General features: G+C 41.2%; 1 protein-coding gene across 2 annotated transcripts; it reads right to left on the bottom strand.

Annotated features, from left to right (window-relative positions):
• Positions 1 to 19,793, bottom strand: LOC140587484 (adenylate kinase isoenzyme 5-like). 2 transcript variants are annotated; one of them, XM_072708748.1, is made up of 14 exons: positions 19,393 to 19,793; positions 10,285 to 10,471; positions 9,588 to 9,761; positions 9,314 to 9,486; positions 8,627 to 8,740; positions 8,310 to 8,501; positions 7,631 to 7,715; positions 7,336 to 7,403; positions 4,537 to 4,576; positions 3,472 to 3,507; positions 3,201 to 3,364; positions 2,325 to 2,441; positions 1,507 to 1,698; positions 1 to 1,149 (listed from the first exon to the last, which is right to left on the bottom strand). In XM_072708748.1, exons 1-14 carry the CDS (start codon positions 19,450 to 19,452, stop codon positions 1,081 to 1,083), a joined length of 1,671 nt encoding a protein of 556 aa, XP_072564849.1. In that variant the 5' UTR covers positions 19,453 to 19,793; the 3' UTR covers positions 1 to 1,080. The 2 variants fall into 2 exon arrangements, with proteins under 2 accessions (XP_072564849.1, XP_072564850.1); XM_072708749.1 differs by lacking the exon at positions 1,507 to 1,698.
• Between the last annotated feature and the right edge of the window lie 270 nt (positions 19,794 to 20,063).

The raw sequence follows: 20,063 nt of genomic DNA, 5'->3' as shown, positions 1-20,063 counted from the left end.
GACCTGATAAGTATTATTTTATATTTTTACCATATATTTATAATTGAACATAGCATTTTTACATAGGTAAATAAGTAATACTTCTCACAAACAGCACAAAAAATGGTATTAAACAACTATTAAAAATTCTAAACATTACAGTAGACTACAATGTCACTGTAGGATATAGTTCATTTTGTAAACAGTTAATTCACTATGCTTCTCTATATATATACAAGTATGTATATGCTACATGTCTCCTCATGTCTCCTGGGAGTTTTCTGGGGCAGTGAATGTTCCTTTGTCCTATATTACACACCCACAATGCATTTAATAAATTCAATCTAATACAGTAAATGAAAATCTCCGTGCTTCCGATTTTCCCTTAAGCAGACTTTGTTCTGATTGCATTAGCTGCCGGGTACCTGTGCTTTTGCACGAAAACTTTACATCACTAACAGTGCTAAGAAAACGCCACAGGCCCTGCTGCTTTCTCCTGAAATAGCACTGATTCCATGAAGCCGTTTCAGGCGTGTCCTTATTCTGCACTGTGAGAATTGACGGATTTACTTGCTATTTATGGCATAGCTCCCATTAGGATATCTAAACTGGATGGCTCAAAACACACTAATGGCAAATAAAATGAAACAGAAGAGACTGCAATTATTTCAACACTTCTGAACCTAAAAATGTTAATAAGAAGGAGGGAAGCGAACGAGGTTCCCATTTCATTTGGTTACATAACATGGCTCCAGAGATCTGACAGATTACCTAGAATACAAAAGGGAAAGTCTATTGCCTCAAAGCACAAAGGACAGCTGAACGTTACATGGACCCTTGGTCCAGCAAGCTTTAGGGCTTGCAGAAATATATACAGTATATATAAAGCAATACATTTGCACATTTGTAGAGAAAAAATCTGGCTGGAGAATTGTGAAGCATCAATGACAAGGCAGGCTGATTGTGGGAGGGTTGTGTGAGTTAAGGCCATTTGTTTCTCTTAAGGGACTCATTTAAACAAAGTGACTCAGCAGTTGGTTGGTTTGTGCATGATGGGAATTTACAAAAAGCCAACATGGAACGGTTAATTCAACATCCAGACTATTTCAGCGACTCAATAGCAGTAACAACGGAGGTAAATATTTCATCCACCGGGGCTTCCGCATTAATCTGTAGACAGAAAAGAATGTATAATTAGTCAGAATGTTATGCAATCTTTGTTAAGACAGTAGCAAGGCCTGTCAGTTGCAAAATTATGTATTGCTATTAAATGAATCCAAAGTTGTCAGATCCTGTGAGTCCTAACTGCTAACCAGTGGACTTTTAGGATATATTAATGGTCATAACTATTTGCTCTTACATCATGTGCTTGTCTTTATGCAGAAGACCAAAGATAGTTTTAATCCATTCCCTTGGCTATACCCACACCCATGAACTTCACTCTCATTTAATCTTCACTATAGTCCCCCATCTGGATGCTGCTTGAGCCTCTTTAATGAAGTCCAGTTCCTATGGCTCGTGTCCCACCTTCCACACAATTCCACGGCCCTCATAGAAAGTGATGACGGGCTCTGTGGCCTTGTAGTACATCTCCAGTCGCTTCTTCATGGTGGCTTCGTTGTCGTCCGCCCGGCCACTGGTCTCACCACGTTTCAACAGCCTCTGCACCATAGTGTCTTCCTTGGCGTCAATGTACAGTACCAAATCTGGGGCCCTAATCTACCAGTTAAAGACATCATTACTCTTGGCAAACCAATTTCACCTACCTATAAAGTTAGATATTTTACTAAAGCATTTCAGGTTAAATAAGTAAATACAGCTCCCCTGCGACTTCAAACTGGCAACCCTAACATTACAAATCTGTAACCAATATCAAACTGTTGTCCCCATTCGACCCTAGTAAACAGCACCTTAATGTAGCTGATGTGACCACGGCCTTCAAACCAGAGGCAATAATGGAAAATAGAATAGAAAATTGTAAAATGCTGTCAGCTGCCATAACTGCTCTTTTCATAAAATTATAGATTATGGTTTATTTCATAAAGAAAAGTAAACACAGCTAGTTTCAGTGGTATACCAGTATTCCTTTCCCAGTCTTCTCTCCACAATAACAAGCCAGGCCAGGTTTCCTGGCAGTGAATGAATGCCACGAGCATTCAGAGTCAGAATTCAGATGAAAGACTGTTCTTAGCTACAATTTGTTCGGAGATCTTTGTCTGCATTGCAACGATTCAGCTACAACAACAAGCAAGCTTTGAAACATTTCTATATAATTCACATTACCTTCCCCCACAAGTGAAAAAGCCATGCTCTCAAACATCCCAACGTCATTTACATTCTAATACCTTCTTCTCAAACTCCTGGCCTTGCTTGACTTCTCGTGGGTAACCATCAATGAGGAATCCTTTGGAGACATCAGCCTTAGCAATCATTGCATCCTTCAGCATGTCCACAACCATGTCCTGTACAGAAACACCCATGGGTCATGCTTCAGAGGCTCGCGTATGAATGACCTTCATAAGCCAGGCTAGAAGTTGGACTTCTATACATTTGAATATTGGGAGAAATGGTCTCAGATTACTTTTCATACAATTATGTATTCAAGTGACCTACACTTAACATGAGTAGCAGAATGCCTCAGAATACACTTGTCATTTCTTAAGTCTTACATTCAAAAACCTCTGATTTACAGAGTCAGCAGTTTGGTTTAGACCAAAACTGTGTGGTTGCGAGTCACATTCTTTCCACGAAACATAGATAACTTGGCAGGAAATAGTCACAGTGTGAATTTAGGGTGAAATTTCCCAGACATCAAGAAGGAAACTTATTTTAAGTGAACTAAGACAGTGTATAAATATGAATCAAAAACCACTATAAAATACCAACTGAACCACTCAAAATATCTAGAGAAAAAGACAAAAAATAAGCACTACAAAGTAAATACTATTAAACGAACATTGGGACTTGCAGTCTGAATTATGCAAAGGATGGATTTGAACAGGGAAAGGTCAACACAGCAAGCAAGGTACTGTATATACACACAGAGATTAGGCTAGCATTCATAGTTTTAGTAGGTAGCTCTTCATATGTTTTATATCTTTGGTTTTCAATTTAGTTACTGGCCAGACAAGCTAAATACACTGGCAACTAATACAGCTAAAATGTGTTTTTCTCCTGGAGTCCAACATCTGACTATGGTGGGTGTCAATAGCTTCGCTCACCAAGGGAACCAGCTCTGCCTTCTGCATGATCGCCGACAGCTGCTTGCCCCTTTCCGACCCCGAGTCGACCTCGGAACGGAGCAGGTCCCCCGTGGACAGGTGAGTGTATCCATACTTTGCTGCGACCCTCTCACACTGCGTGCCCTTTCCGGAGCCGGGTCCTCCTGCAGAATAGGAGGGAGGATGAGGAGGCAGGTACAGTGTGACATCACTTAACCACAGGAGCATCCCTGCCATGAAACGTAACCATGGGGGTAACACTCAGACTTACCCACAACAAAGAATATCTTGTGATCCTTAAGTTTATCTGAAAGATATACAGACATACATGTTTTAAAAAATCCAGCTCTGCCAACAGGAGGAAAATGCTCTTGAGATGTAGTCGGTATCACAGAACACAGCACCAAAATCACAAGTATTCAGTAATAATTATGTACAAATTATGTGCTAGATTTCAATTAAGCACCATTGTGAAAGGTAATACTGCCCTAAATGGGGAGAGATTTGTAGGGCTGAGATGATTGAAAGTTTCAAAGGCTTGAAAACTTGATTTGGAACGCAGAAGTGTTCATTCAGAAATGAGGTGCTGAGGTCATGGATGGAACCAAGATATGAAAATTTCCTATAAAATCTGAATAACATTTCACATTTCAACCACATTGTTTTCCATGTTGGTGTGGCAGTGTCATTAAATGTGCACAGTTTTATACTGCAGCTTACAACTACCCAATTGGTGTCTGAATTACTTACATCTACAAATTGTTATTTTAACTGGTATTACCCATATTATGCCCTATGCATTTTCCTCCAATTAAAAGTTTTGACAGTTAACTACAATTCAGATTTCTTCCACAAGGTGTCAGTATTCTCTGAAATTAGTGAATTTATAGTGACTTGTCATAAAGCAGACACCTGTAAAAGTAGACTATTCAATACTAGCTGATTAGCATAATTTGCAGATAGTATATGTTACTCAATTTCTGCAGCAATACCTATTTCTATCCAAGTTCCATTTCAGTGATAAGTCAGTCATGTACAGTACATGAAAAACAATACCATACCATCTTCTAGTTATCAGAAGTGAAGAACTCATTTTAAATATTATAGTTACAAAAGAGACAAGATATACTGTAAGTAACAGAGGAATGCAAATACAGAATGAGGTTAAATATTTTATCTAATTTTCTTACATTCATGATAGCATACTGAACAGTGCATCATTCCAGATGAGAATAAATTTCCTGACATCACAGAGATATAAAATGGCTCAGGTTACTTTTCTGATGCTACTCTGGCTTGTCTGAGAATTCATGAATGAGTCCTAAAGGATAATTACCTGTCACGGCAATCTGCTCTGTGAAGAGCAATCCTTGGCCCTGAAACAATATTAGGAAGAACCAGTCACACAGACTTGTGATTAGTGATCAGAAATGAGACGGATCTGGATCCTGACTGCAAGGCCAACTTCAGTGAAACGACGAAGCAGCCATGTGCAGTAAGAAGGTACCTGCATGGGAATGTAGAATGATGGACTTCAAATTGGACTTCAAACCCTCCCCAGATTGATGGACAGCAGCAATTGCTTCTCTAAGATCATTGCTGATGTCTTTCCTCCTTGGCATTGAGCTGACCCACACCGGAATCCACCAGAACAACAACTGCCAAAGCTTCAGCTTTTATAGAGCTGATCACACTGGCTGATGATCAGTTTATCAAGAGCATTTGATTAGCAGCATCTGACTGCTACTCACCCTCTTCATTTGTCACACGCCGCTTCTGTATTTTGGCCTAGTTTTTGTTGAATAAATAATGACACAGTGTAATATGTCATGTGTTGTTCATCTTGTATTCAAATAATTTTAAGATTTGCTAAGGACCAGATCTTTTATTTAATTATGTTCTGATACATAAAACCTTACAATTGAATGAGGGTGTACTTTCTTTTGCACACGACTGTCTGTACACACACACACACACACACACGTGCATGTGTGTGTGTGTGGATTAGGTTTATATTACATTCTGGGGACCAAATGTCCCCTGTAGTGTGATAAAACCTGTTATTTTGATGTTGTGGGGAACATCTTTCAGGTCCCCAGAAAAATCTGTGAATGTAATCAAAAAAATAAAAATGGCAGAAGTCTCGTATTTAGTTTGGTTACTTATGGTTAAGGTTAGGGCTGGGTGGGGGTTAAGGTCCTCATGCTGGGATAAGATTTTTCCCCATAGAAGTGACTTGAGTATTCCCACAAAGATATAATTACAAACCTGTGTGTGTGTGTGTGTGTGTGTGTGTGTGTGTGTGTGTGTGTGAAAGAGAACAGTACGTAGTTCCTTGAATTTTCTTCTTACAGCCCTTTTCTGAAAAACATTATAAAGAACATCTTTTCCTGGCTACTGCATCGTAGATTAAACTAATCTTTCCTTGTCTGATAGCAAATAGTATAATGTACACTATTTTGATACTAGTACTGAACATATAGGCATGATGAAGCTGTTGAAATGGTCGCTGTGTGCTCATCCATAAAAGTGTGCTGTGTTTCCGTAGTTATGTCTAAAGATACCTGAAGGGGAAACTGTGGCTTAGTGTCAAGGCCATAAGTATAATATATATTGGGGGTGACACATACCCCCCAATATTCAGATGTGCTCACAGTGTCCCCACCCTCTCCCCCAATATATATTATAATTACGGTCTTGGTCCCCCCCCTACAGCCTTGCTTAGTGACACACTGCACGCTGACAGCAGTACATAAGTCTGCCACTAGATGGCACTCTACACACTCACTCATGTTATTCTTAACACACTTATTATAGTATTAAATATGTTTTATCAGGAATCTGTTTAGTCTATCTAATGTTTTGTGTGGATGATCATGCATATTTAAAGAAACAATTACTTTTTTTTTTGCTTGCAAACATGAAGCGGAAACAGTTGTGGCAGCCTGTCTATACTCAGTCGTTCCTTGAATGTGTGTGTACTATAAAAAACATATTAATGAGATTCCAGGATAAGCAGAAGATTTTTCCAGAAAGTCAAAGTGAAAGACAAAAGTATGTAGTTCCTTGAATTTTCTTACAGCCTTTTTCTGTAAAACATCTTCAAAACAGGCTTTTCCTGGCTATGGGATCTTAGACTAAACACAACTATAGAGTTTCCTTGTCTGATTTTGGAGTCCAAATAGCCTTCAGTCCTTGATTCAGGAAACTCACTGGCACACACTTCTGACTATTTTCTGTCGATTTCTAGTAATACCATGACTCTGCTATGCGGATGACAAACCTGGAGCAGATAACGGAGCAGGAAAAGCAGGGCAGTCTGATGGGATTTCCTTTGTGAGTCTCTACAGTGAGTCTCTATTCCCCTAGCAGACTGTAGCTGGCCCCTCAGCCCTCCAAAGCACCATCTAATTATGCTGCTGAGTCGGAAATGAGCTTGTTCAGGTAAGACGCCATGTGGCGGCCTGTCTAGCTCAAAGACAATGAGAAAACGCACCGTTTGAATTCCCCTCTGTGCATACTGACCTCTCTCAGCAATGAGCCTGTGGTGCCCTATCCGGTACGGCAATCTGGATCCTGTCGCTTAAAGCGACATTCCCTACCTCCCACCAGCCCTGCCTCTTCTTCCTATTGCTTTTTTTATATTGTTCGGGCGGCTTGTGCTACCGTGCATTGTGGGAAAATGAGAGGAAAAGGAAGAATGGATGGCCCGGGATGGAGGGCCCTATGTCTGTGGTTTGCAAGCGTTCTTCCACAGCACGGGGCTGGGGGGTGGCAGGCATGGGCTACAGCGAGCCACGTTCCTGCTTCGCTTCCAAACCGTGGCTCCTTTAACAGACCGAATCAGTTGCCACTTCCTCCATAAGCGCAGTGCACTACCCCACGCTCCACACTGATCCGGATTTCCATGTTAGCTCTCCTGTCGGCCCCAGAGATGATCATAATCGGCTTGTGGCTCAATCTGCTGTAAGAATGTCATGTGTGCAGGCTAGAGAGGAAATATGCGCAGCACCGGTGTCGTTAGGTCACAGCTGATGCATTTCTAGGCTGGAAGCGGAGTATTGGGAGCCCTGGGACGGGCAGGGTCGGTGCTAATTAAGGCTTGAGGACGGGCCTGCTGGTGCTGCCTTCTCACCTCTCCCGGGGCTTCTGGTCTTTCCACCTCCCCATCATCTGGTTGAAGAGCATCTCTGTCAGTTATACCTGCAACATAAACAAAGTATCATTTCAGGACACAACTGCACTGAAAACACTATTTGCAAATTTATTTCCTTCATTTTTTTAGGAATGAGGTCATTAGACTCATAAAAATCATATTTAATATGAACACTAAGTTATATACATATAAGCACACAGTCTGATTTCAGCCTCATTAGCCTCTCAGTTCCAGTCCTCTGCCATAACTGGGAGATCCAATTCACTTTACTTACCAGTATCTCCATTGGGAAAGAGCCTCTCCAACACTACAGCTCTGATATCAGCGAATATCTCATCCTCATCTCGCTCAGCATCAATCTGGACAAAAAGTGTAGGTGGGACAGAAGAATTCATAGCGCTATACCCATGGTGACCAGCAGGGGGCTGTGTGTTATCTAATGCAATTTGTATATGTGGTCTGAATGCTAAATTATTTTGCCTCAGGCAGCGCAGTTCTATGCTATAAAAACAAATTACAAGAATAAACAAATTTTGCAATTACGTGAAAATGCAAGAGGCTTAGAGAACAAACAAGGCCAATCGGCAAAATTAATCAGCCATCCGACGTGTTTTGTACATGTAAGGCTTACAGCATTTTCTGACCATTTTCTGTGGATGACTGTTACCATGACAACAAACTTCAAAGCTACTCAGTTATTTATTGTTTATCATATAAATATTATATTAATACAGGTAGTAATATATTTATAAACATAGAAGTGAAATAGATAAAGTAATGGAATGGACCATAACTAATTCAACACATGTTCTATATGTTGTTCTTTACCAAATGAAACACTATGAAACAACCTGTCAATTTTCACCAAGATTCACGACTGACTGCCTTAACTGGTAAAATAATGAGCCTTATAATGAAAAAGGGGCTGTGAGAGTACAGTATGTGAGTATTACCCTCACGATCAGTCCTCTCTCCTGATAGTACTTGGCGATCAAAGTGATATTCTGCTTGAAAGTTTCCAGCCGCCTCTCGATGGCGTGGGCATTGTCATCAGGGCGTCCCTGCAGGGCTGCTCTCTTCTCCAGACGCTGGCGGAGCTGCTGATTGGAGCAGGCTAGTAATACCACCAAGTCCGGGGAGCCAATCTGGAGGTGAAGAGTGAAGAAAGTATTTGCAGTCAGAATATAAATAAGGATCATATTTTAGCTGTATTACTGTTTCTATGTTCAAATACTGTTGTGTTTTTCAGGTATAAAGCCTGTAATTCTACCTGTTCCTCGAAGGTAAAGGCCTGAGATATCTCACGGGGGAAGCCATCCACGATGAAGCCCTCGGCACCCTGCCTCTTGATGAACTGGTGCTTGAGCTCCTCAATGGTCGTGTCCTGGAAAAAGAAAACTGGTAAATGAGCAGCCATTGCCTAGGGCTGCAACAAGATCCTAACAGCTTAGCACTTTTGCACCATATCGCCAAATGCATAGCACAGCACCAGTCAAATAGCATATCGCCAAATGCATAGCACAGCACCAGTCAAATAGCACATCACCAAATGCATAGCTCAGCACCAGTCAAATAGCACATCGCCAAATGCATAGCTCAGCACCAGTCAAATAGCACGTCGCCAAATGCATAGCTCAGCACCAGTCAAATAGCATATCGCCAAATGCATAGCACAGCACCAGTCAAATAGCATATCACCAAATGCATAGCACAGCACCAGTCAAATAGCACATCACCAAATGCATAGCTCAGCACCAGTCAAATAGCACATCGCCAAATGCATAGCTCAGCACCAGTCAAATAGCACATCGCCAAATGCATAGCTCAGCACCAGTCAAATAGCATATCGCCAAATGCATAGCACAGCACCAGTCACACAGTATAACCCCAAATACGCATAGCAGCAAATGCATAGCATAGCAGCACATTTACAGCCTAGCAGAGTCTCATACTGTACCTGTGGTGCTAGTTCCCCATTTGCAATGATCTGAGCAATTAACTCCCATTTCCTATCACTGGGAGCATGGTGCAGCAGTTGGTTCCGTAAGATTTCTCCCACCGAGATGCTCTCATAATTATAGTGGCGTGCCATTTTGGAGGTCTGGGTGCCCTTCCCACTACCCGGCCCACCTGGTGAAGGGAAAGCAAAGATGTGGTCGAAATGGGGTCAACCAAGACCCCCAAAAACCATTTCGACACACATTTTCTGTGGCTCTAATGACAAGACTCACCTATAACAAAAATGATCTGTGGCCGGGGTTTGGAAGGACCAAAGACGTCATATTCCTGAATCAAGCCAGAAGTCTCAGTCATGTCGGAATCACTTTCAATTGAATACTGTGCCTGGATAGGGGGTAGCCGTTCATATCTGCGGTATGGACCTATCCCGGGGCCTGGGCCAGATTCTGTGTGGACAGGAATAAATGCCCAACATAGAGATTAGATGTGCATTAGCCTTAATAATTTAGATATCTGCACTCATTCAATATTTAATAGTAATTAAATCAAAGATTCCAATATATGTAGATTGCTTCTTGCATCACCCAATATTTTAAATTAATTCTCACCTAAAAAAAAACTGTTATCTCAAAGCTGAAAGGTTTTTTAATTAAAAAAAAAACCATGGAATATAAAAATCTTACAATATTCATTAATCCTTCACCTTCAAATGAACTCTTATTCACACCTATGGACAATTAGGCAACTCCAATTCACTATAGTACATTTTTTTGACTGTGGGGGGGGGGGCATGGAAAGAACATGCAAGCTCCACACACATGGAGCCTGGCCAGACACTCGAACCTTGGCCCAAAAGGTGTGAAGCATCAGTGCCAGCCTGACCAGACTATTCTATATTCAAAAATAAGGTGTTTGGCTATATAAAGGCAATTCAGTAGAGAGTGGTTACCTTTACAGCCAAGAACTCACCCGACCTTGAAGCAACCTTTCTGCCCTGGCCTACACTGAGAGGGGGCAAAGGTCGCCGCTCAGGGGTAATGAACGTGTCCCAGGACACACGCTCTGGCCCCCCGAGTTCCCGCACTTTCTGCAGGCAGCCTTCCAGGAAGAGTACAGGGTCCTCCGGCCGGTGGTACATCAGTCCAGTCAGCATGCTCTGCCAGGGAGTGAGGACACACATCAGGAGACCATTCGCGCCAAAGGGTGCTTCTGATCTCCGTGTAGAAACATGCAGAAACATCCCAGTGTTCAATAGCGGCTTCTAGAACATCACAACCTCCATTACATCATAAACGAGGTAGACGGTGGATTCGAAAAACTTACAGTATTACTGTTATTAACATAAGGGCAAAATAGGCTGTTAATTAAAATAAGTAAAAATAAAGTAAATTAAACTATCACAGGCTTTCAAAAGGTGAAACTGAATCTGTCCCTCAATCACTCAGGAAACTCAAGGTTTCCCATTTCCTGTATGAGTAAACAAGCAAGCAGAAATCAGATACTTGTGAGAGCCACTGCTTCCACAGACAAAAAGGCTTTATAAACCCTGTATTTAGAACTTAATTACACATACCTGATATGCTGGTAAAGGACTATATTTTGCATTTTATACTACAATGACGATGCCTTATACACGGGGAGGAATGCATTAACATATCACTCTTAATATTCATTGGAATATGAAACATGAAAATATTATTGGGTACATTAATTTTAATTTAAATGTTTCATAACTTCTATATTATTTATATTAGCAATGAATACTTATATGGTCCTTCTTTTACTCCCTGAAAGTATCCCTGAAAAAACAAATTAGCTGCTATATCTTGCTATTATATTTCATTGAAAAATCAGGCTTTATCCAGATTAAGATTTTAGTACTTCACAAAGGTATTTAACCAAATCATTTTAGGTTTAAAATCATATATAGAAGCTCGTATACATTAAGGAAATATGTCAGCAGTAATTCCACCCCCAGAGTCTCGCTACGTTTCTGGTTTTCTTCCTGTGCTGACTGCTTCACCCCAGTTGAGCCTCAAAATGGATATGCAACAACTCCGAGGATTAGCTGTGAAAGTGAGAAGGAAGCAGGGATTGTCCTCTGTGTTCTGGAAAGAAATGCTGGGTGAAGGAGAGGTCAGACAGGAAAGGGAATGGAAATGCGCCAACCATGTGGTACGAGGAAACAAAGTTATTACTGGAATGCACAATTTAGACTGGAACCAGTTATGAAGTTAAGAAGACTGTTACTAAGATAAGGAGGCTATGTGCGTTACACCTGTGAGTCTGGAGACTCTATAGTCTGGGTTAATTATACTATATTAAACGCATAAATATATTACTATATCTACTCCATTTATGATTATAAAACACAATACTCCCCAAGAAATACATTGTTCCATAACACCTCTTTTTGAAAAGCTGGTCATTCTAACAGCTACGAATAATTGACATGTATTCAGAAAATCAACAGTAAGGCTATAGTTTTTTTTTTTTACTTAAGTAGTAATAGATATTCCACGGTTTCTCATAACCACCAATGCAGTGATCCGCAAGCCTATAACACCTGAATAGCGTAGAGTAATTTTCGATTGTGGGAGGAAACTTGAATCAACATCATGAAATAACAAAATCTATAGCAGTGTCTCCCAATCAGGTTCTCGGGGACCCACAGGCAGTGCACGTTTTTGCTCCTTCCCAGGTCCCGGTAGGGAGCAAAAATGTGAACTGTCTGACAGGGAGCTCAGATGGAGCAAAAACATTAACCGACTGTGGGTCCCCGAGGACCAGATTGGGAAACACTCATCTATAGGAACCAAACGATACCACTGTTTACGCAAGTTCAGTTGATAAAATAAGATAGCAGTATTGCAAGGGACGAGTCCGGCCAAAATGAACATTAAAATAGCTGTGGGGAAAGTTGGAAAGTGGCCCCACGCCTCCTGAGTTGTGTGTATTATTCCCTGTCGGCTCTCTGTGAGCGTGGAGCTTGAAGTTTCTCCCTGTGCTTGTGTGGGTTGCCTTTGGTTTCCTCTCACAGTCTAAAAACAAGCTGTTACGGAAAATAGATGGATGGATATTAAAACAGGCAACCACTCACTGTAGGTCAGCCCAGTGAGCTTCAAAAGAAGCTCTAATCCCTTATCTCTCTCTCTCTCTGTTTTTCACTGCGTAAGAGCGTAAGCAGGCAAATTGAAAATAAAAAAAAATCTCGAATTGCGTTTTCAGTGCTCTTATCAAATGAGTTGAACAGCTTTCAGTCCTCAAACAACAATTATCAACTAATCCTAGATTAATCTTCTAAAATGTCAGAAAATGTAAAATATGGAACAGGAAATACAGGATGCTGAAAAGGTGAATTTGCCATCATTTTCAGGAGAGGGGAACATCTCGTCCATCAACAACATACCCACAACATATCCACAACATGCGCACAAAGCTACCTCAGGAGGTACTATTTTTCAGGGCTCAACTTACTCTACCTGTATCATCACCTCATTCTGGCAGAGTGTGAGAGTAATGAGATGACCTGGGGTAAGAGACAGAGTGAAAACTAATTGCAAATCACTGCTCTATTCATTGCTTCAAGTCTGAATTCTGATTTCCAAAGCCACCCAGAAAGGACAGAGCTCTATAAACAAAGAGAGAATCTCCTCCTTCAATTCATTTCTTCTTGAGATGCAAATACCCTGAATATCATAGCTAAGTATTTACATGTTAATTCACTATAGAAAAGGCACAAGCAAATGAATAAATAACAAGCCGAATACTTAACATGGAGAAAATAAACAGAGTTCATCTTGATCTACTTTCATCACTAAAATAAACTTGAAGTCTGTTAACAGGATTGCAGAAGGCCGATTTTACTTTATTTCGAGCGTTACGTTGTACTGAGTGCCCCCCTTCCAGTACATGCTAATTCAAAAGAGCTACGCAGCACAGCACAGTGACAATCTGTTCATTTAGCAAAATGTAGGCATCTAAATTCTATGAAAAGAAAAGAATAAAAACCATCTATTGATGAAACACAATGTGCAGAAGCCATTAAGAGGAAAAAATCGAAGTAGTAGTACACCAGTAGTAAAGAGACTGGTCTAGAGGTATCCAACAGTAAGACATTAAATGTCTTACATACGACATCCCACCACCGACACAGTCCACATATTCATATCTGTATGGGGACTCTCATTCATTTCATTTCTCATTCATTTATATGGGCATAACCCTAATTCCAGTTACCTTAATGCCAACCCAGCCCTAACTTCAACCATAAGTAACCAAAGAAAATACAAGACTGTTGGCATTTTTTTTATTGCATTCACAAGTCTTTCACAGAAAAATGTCCCCACAAAGGAAAAAAGTTATAGGTTTTTATCACAAGTGAGAAAATCTAGTCCCCACGATATAAGAATCACACACACACACCCTGGCTGGCTTAAGCACAATCCAGCCAGTATTCTGGCTCAGGATACACCTACATCAGATCATCCCCTTGGGATCAGCATCTTTTATCTTACCAGAGAGAACATGCCTGCATCTCCACATTAGATAAAATATTCCCAGTAGAAAGAACATCATGTAAATAACGTGGTATAAAGCAGAAGGACCAATGTGAAACAGTCTATTGATGTGGCATTCATCAACCTGCTGATGGGTCATCTGGAGTTCATGTGAGACCCACAGAACTTCTACTTAACTGCATATTTTAGTAAAGGAACAACAAGACTGATAAAAGCTGAGTCCGTTACTTATCATAGTAAACCTCAATTTACTTCACTAACCTAACTTCCATGTCATTGAACCATTGAAAATCTACAACCCAAAAACCTGAACAAAAAAATATGCAGCATCAATGAGTTGCAGGTAAATTCAACAAGATCACGAGCTCACATGCCCTAAGAACAAAACTGCAGATTGATTCACCTTCAGAAATAACACAACACAAAGCTATGGGAGTCCTGGGAAGCCAATGGCAGAGTTTTTGGAAATCAGACAGAGGCAGGGGAAGCATAGTAAGTTGTAAATATGTAGTATTTTTCATGGTAAAAAATAGGATTACTACATAATCACACCGTAGTAAGGCAGAAAATCACTCTGACTGACCAATTGCTTTTAGTTAACAAAAATCTCAATGCAAACCCAGAATTCTGAAGCGCCTCTTCATATGTTACGTTCCTGTCACCCCTCAAAGCCCTTCACCTTGCACTCACAAAGCAAAGGAATGTAACAGCTGATTTATAGGTACGGCCAAGCCATTGAACACCTCAGGCTATTTTGTCCTCGTCAATATATAAACTTTAACAAACTCTAAATACATGTTTCTCTTTCACAGCAAAACCTTGACACAGGGATAGCTTGAGTATAAAAACATGGCTGGGTGAAGAAAGACTAAAGACAGATTTAATTTGTAAGAGAATATAATATTTAATCTTACAGGAAAAGAAAGGTATTCTGTACTTAAGGTTTAATACCTTTAGAACACAAAGCAAACGCTTATGCAACAGAAGTGTACTTTGAACAGCTTGACCTGGAATCTAATGAAGGATCGAAGTAGTCTAGAAAAATGCAATTTGCATACTGTATATACCTCTCATTGAGTCCTGTGTATAAATTACAATAATGCAAAATCCAAAAAATCTCCCTTTGCTTTTCCCTTCCCCCACTAGACAAGGTTTAATGTTTTGTCCGTCCTTCATACAGAAAACAACCAAATACTGCAAGTAATAAGAAAAGGAGAGGAGGGAGGAGGAGCGAGAAAAGTCCCTGATCAAGTGACCAAAACTCCCCAGCAGACAGGCACAAGCATATAGATTTCAGTTACTCTGCCTGGTTCTAAACACGGGTAAAGGTGCAGTTACCATCACAACCTTCTGAGAGCTAAGTTAACTGTTGTAACAAGGACTTCTTTCGAGATGCAGACACCGATATTCTTTGTCATTTCACTTCCGGGTTACTGTAATGTAATTGTTTAAAATAATTTTTCACCTTTGCCTATATTGTAGAAAAAATTATGTAGAAAAATCGAGGAGGCCTGCACAGCATTGGTGCATGGCTAGGAGGCCTGCGCTCCATTGAGAAATATAGGTGCCAGAAACTCTGATGAGATGAAGGTCCACAGAAAAGCACATTCATTAGCTTATACATTATTCACATTTATGCCGCAAAAGCTTAGGAGATTACAAGTCAAAACATGAGGAGAACAAGAGATGGCAGAACCATCAGTCATCAATGTCTCGTGCGAGACGAAAACCATCCTTCTCACCCTAAAAACCACAAAATAGTCAATTTTTAACATGTAACATAATGATACAGCATTCATGTACAGGTCTACAACCACCACTATAAAACCGTATATACTTTTTCAAATACTAAAGGACAAATCAAATGCACAAAATGTTTCTTTAAATCTTCTATATATTTTTTTCTTTGTCACAAGAAACTTTTAAAGAAACAAGCAATTTGCACAAGCACATAGGAGTGCTTCACTTTACTGGTCCCATCTTGCTCTCCATAGCATGGGGGGGGGGTCACAGCACAGGGTCAGCTAACGTGCAGCACCCCTGCAGCTGGGGGTTCAGGGCCTTGCTCAAGGTCCCACAGATGTGACGGTTCTGCCAAGTGCAAAGCTTCATCCGCTCACCACCGCAAAGGGAGGAATGGGGAAGTTTAAGCCTGTTATCTTCTGATCACAAGACAGACACTTGGCCATTTGGCCACTTTCCATTTAGCTATTGTAATTAAAGTATTATTCAATAAATTATTGTTTAAACCATCATTCATCCATTTTCCACCTGGTTATCCTAGTCGGCGTTAAGTGGAGTCCATCACAGAGCTGGGGTACTCCCTGGGCGGGATGCCAGTCCATCACAGAGCTGGGGTACTCCCTGGACGAGATGCCAGTCCATCACAGAGCTGGGGTACTCCCTGGACGGGATGCCAGTCCATCACAGAGCTGGGGTACTCCCTGGGCGGGATGCCAGTCCATCACAGAGCTGGGGTACTCCCTGGGCGGGATGCCAGTCCATCACAGAGCTGGGGTACTCCCTGGGCGGGATGCCAGTCCATCACAGAGCTGGGGTACTCCCTGGACGGGATGCCAGTCCATCACAGAGCTGGGGTACTCCCTGGGCGGGATGCCAGTCCATCACAGAGCTGGGGTACTCCCTGGACGGGATGCCAGTCCATCACAGAGCTGGGGTACTCCCTGGGCGGGATGCCAGTCCATCACAGAGCTGGGGTACTCCCTGGACGGGATGCCAGTCCATCACAGAGCTGGGGTACTCCCTGGGCGGGATGCCAGTCCATCACAGAGCTGGGGTACTCCGTGGACGGGATGCCAGTCCATCACAGAGCTGGGGTACTCCCTGGGCGGGATGCCAGTCCATCACAGAGCTGGGGTACTCCCTGGACGAGATGCCAGTCCATCACAGAGCTGGGGTACTCCCTGGACGAGATGCCAGTCCATCACAGAGCTGGGGTACTCCCTGGACGGGATGCCAGTCCATCACAGAGCTGGGGTACTCCCTGGGCGGGATGCCAGTCCATCACAGAGCTGGGGTACTCCCTGGATGGGATGCCAGTCCATCACAGAGCTGGGGTACTCCCTGGGCGGGATGCCAGTCCATCACAGAGCTGGGGTACTCCCTGGTCTATTGCAGGACACATGCACACATGACAGGCAATTCAGAGATGCCACTTAGCCTAAGTGCATGTCTTTGGACTGCCAGAGGAAACCAGAGTATGTGGAAGAACACAGGGTAGTATACTGTATGCAAACGGCGAACACACAGAGAGCAGAGGTGGGATTTAAATCCCCAACACCAGAGGCCACCATATTCCTTAAACAATAAGAATAAATTCCATATAATCAACACTGCCCAAAAGCTCTCCCCTTTATTTCCTCAAGTCATCGTTTGTGCTCTTCACTGTAGTCTTTGCAGAACCTTCCCAACTTTTTCAATAACTCCACTGCCTGTCTAAACAAGAGCATTGAGTTACTCACGGCAAATTAATTCTCGTTGCCTTGGTTACAACCAGGCAACTGTACAGTATGCACCTTGGCCTAAACTTTGGGGCTGCTATATAAATTATGAAAACTGTTGGCTCTGGCCCTTTTCCTCCACTGTGCCATGGTGTTTTTTTCTTTTTTTTAATAAGTCAAACAGCTGCCATAAAACAAAAGAAGAATATCAAAATGATGGTATAATGCAATATTTTCCACTGACTAGTACAACAGGAGAAACAAGTACATTTCCCAGCAGACACAACGTGTTACATAATCAGAAAAGAAAAATGTCTGCGGAGCACAGATCACCTCACTACTCATGTGGAACACTATTTAATATGGAGAACCAAATGGAACGAAACAGATGTCCCACTTAGTCTTATGTGCTACACCAGACCCAAGGAGCTTGGGGACCTGACATTCCAGCCAGCCAAGCAAATTATTATGGTATTTAATCCTGATAAAATTCATACTGCTTTTGTGCCAGAACACCTGATTTACACAGGACTGCGGAATGAATCCCAATGTAGGGAATATGGCCACTTCTCATTCCTCTCCTAAGGAAAACCTTAAGTCTTGGTTGCCTTACAATTACGCTCTTCTGCTTGGGTGTCTCCATGGTTTCAGAAGCCTCATCTCCCCCATAATTGTTAGAGTGGAACCCATGCAGCAATTATTGCTTTTATTTTCCAGGCCAAGTAAGGGCTTGTATTACTCATCCTCCTTCAAGCCCATTAGCCATGCAAACTCTGTGCACACAATCGCCCTCCATGAATACATTTGAACACACACTCTCACTCACATAAAGTTGTTTAAACATACATACCTTAAACCACCGAATATCTTAAAATACATAACTAACATATTTTATTCAAGTAAAAGGCTCATTTTATTTCCCTTCTTTGCACAATATTAGTTGTGTCCAATGGTATTATACCTGCCATCTTATCTATAATGTTATAAGCCAAAGGCTTATACAAGTTATGCAGTAGTTGACCAGCTTAACATGGTGGAAGTGAAATAACCAAGTCTGCAGTCTCTGGGATCAAACTCCCAAATTCTGTCAAGACTATTAGTAAAAATGCTGTGAAGAAATTAACACAAGACTTGGATGAGTCCTAATCTCCATCTTCAAGTGCACTTAGATTAGCTGTGCATGTCCTGTCCTATTGTGTGCCGTCTCCTAAAATTAAATGGTATGAGGTATCACATCTGTTACATAACTCACTCAAGACAGTTGCCCAGAGGCTAAAGGCAGACATGAATAATAACCCTTGAATAAAAACCTAAGCCTTTGTTCTGGCTTTTATCCTTCACTTGTGTTTTCAGATGCACTCCAAGCAAACTGGATGGTCACCACAGGATGTGAGCCTGACATAGAGTCAATAAACTTTGCTTTTTGTAAAACACCACAGGAGATCTGTATTTAAGTACTACACTAACGCCTACATTACAAAAAACAAAGACATAGTCATTTAGTCGTTTGGGGGCAAACATGTTTCCCGATCAGCGTGGTATTCTATTAATCTGTTAATGTGCTACTTATAGTTTTTATGTTATCTTTTAGCTTTTAGAATGTAAGATCTTACATACATTTTATACCGGCATGGTACGTAGTTTACGACACTCGGGAACACTTTTCCCGCACGTTTAGCGAAAGGTCTTCCATGTTAGAAAAAAGAGTTTGTTGTGTAACACTGTTTACTTAACTAGGAAAAATCAACCAAATAAATTCTAGTAACAAGCAACCCAAGTGGCATACTGTACTATCTAATACTACACATTTCATTTTCAATTTGAAATATGCAATATCTGCACTAAAGATAATGTGGATCAGGGTCCGGTTGTTCAGCATAAAACCAGTGACTGTAAACGTGCACACCAGCTATTCGTGTAAAATCGCATCTTTTTGATCATTCTGACCAGTAGTTACAATTGAATATATCACCATTAAATTTCAGAAACTATCGTGAAGTCAAGCATAGTGAAGTACTACAGTAATACTGTATATAATGCACTTATCGTAAAAGCGCATGTTTTTCATTTTTAAAAGCAGAAGAAGAAGCATATACCTCGAACAGCTGCGGGATCTCACGTTTGGAAAGGTATTCTTTGGCATCCGTAGTATTCATCTTTCTTTAACCCTCTGCTTCGTGTTCGTCGGCGATTTGAGAAGCGGAACAAAACTTGACCAAAATGAAGAAGTTAAAAGCTTGTAGTTTCCTCACTTGTCAAATCCACGATCGTGAGCGCAAATATGCACCGATGCATTCTACTGTAGATAGTGCTGTGTTCGCATCAAATTTATTTATCATTTTTTTGTATTATTCAGAACCATAGGTATTCAAAACAGGATGCAAGCCATCGGTGCATCAAACGGGGAATTTACAAATGGACTTTGACGATTTTAACCAGCTACATGTTGCTTCCCCCAAAAGAATCGCACTAGCGTAACACAAACCAAGAGGTCTTGGTAGAGACCACCCCCTCGACTGCGTCCGTCACTTTTTTTTCAGTATATCAGTATAGTTCTGCCAAAAATGTATGGATATAGACCATTTTATGCATACATGAAAAGAATTTTATCATATGGTTTATTTTAAATGGCAGACGTACAGTACAAACGAGGGAAATACGTTTTTGTCTCTACATGCCAATGTGAGTAGAAATTAAAGAATGAGCCATACAGTATTTTGCATCCAGCCCTACGTAACTTAAATAACCTACAATTTTAGTATTTTCT

The sequence above is a fragment of the Paramormyrops kingsleyae genome, unplaced genomic scaffold (assembly GCF_048594095.1).
Source record: "Paramormyrops kingsleyae isolate MSU_618 unplaced genomic scaffold, PKINGS_0.4 ups277, whole genome shotgun sequence".
Taxonomy (NCBI): Eukaryota; Metazoa; Chordata; class Actinopteri; order Osteoglossiformes; family Mormyridae; genus Paramormyrops; species Paramormyrops kingsleyae.
Note: the sequence above shows the minus strand (reverse complement) of the source record. Positions and strands in the feature narration are given on the sequence as shown.

Coding starts and splice junctions, on each gene's coding strand:
- LOC140587484 (XM_072708748.1), bottom strand. CDS start 19,452: ATGAATACTACGGATGCCAAAGAATACCTTTCCAAACGTGAGATCCCG. Junction 4,577..7,335: donor GACCAGAAGCCCCGGGAGAG/GTGAGAAGGCAG, acceptor ATATTGTTTCAG/GGCCAAGGATTGCTCTTCAC. Junction 3,508..4,536: donor AGAGCAGATTGCCGTGACAG/GTAATTATCCTT, acceptor TATATCTTTCAG/ATAAACTTAAGGATCACAAG.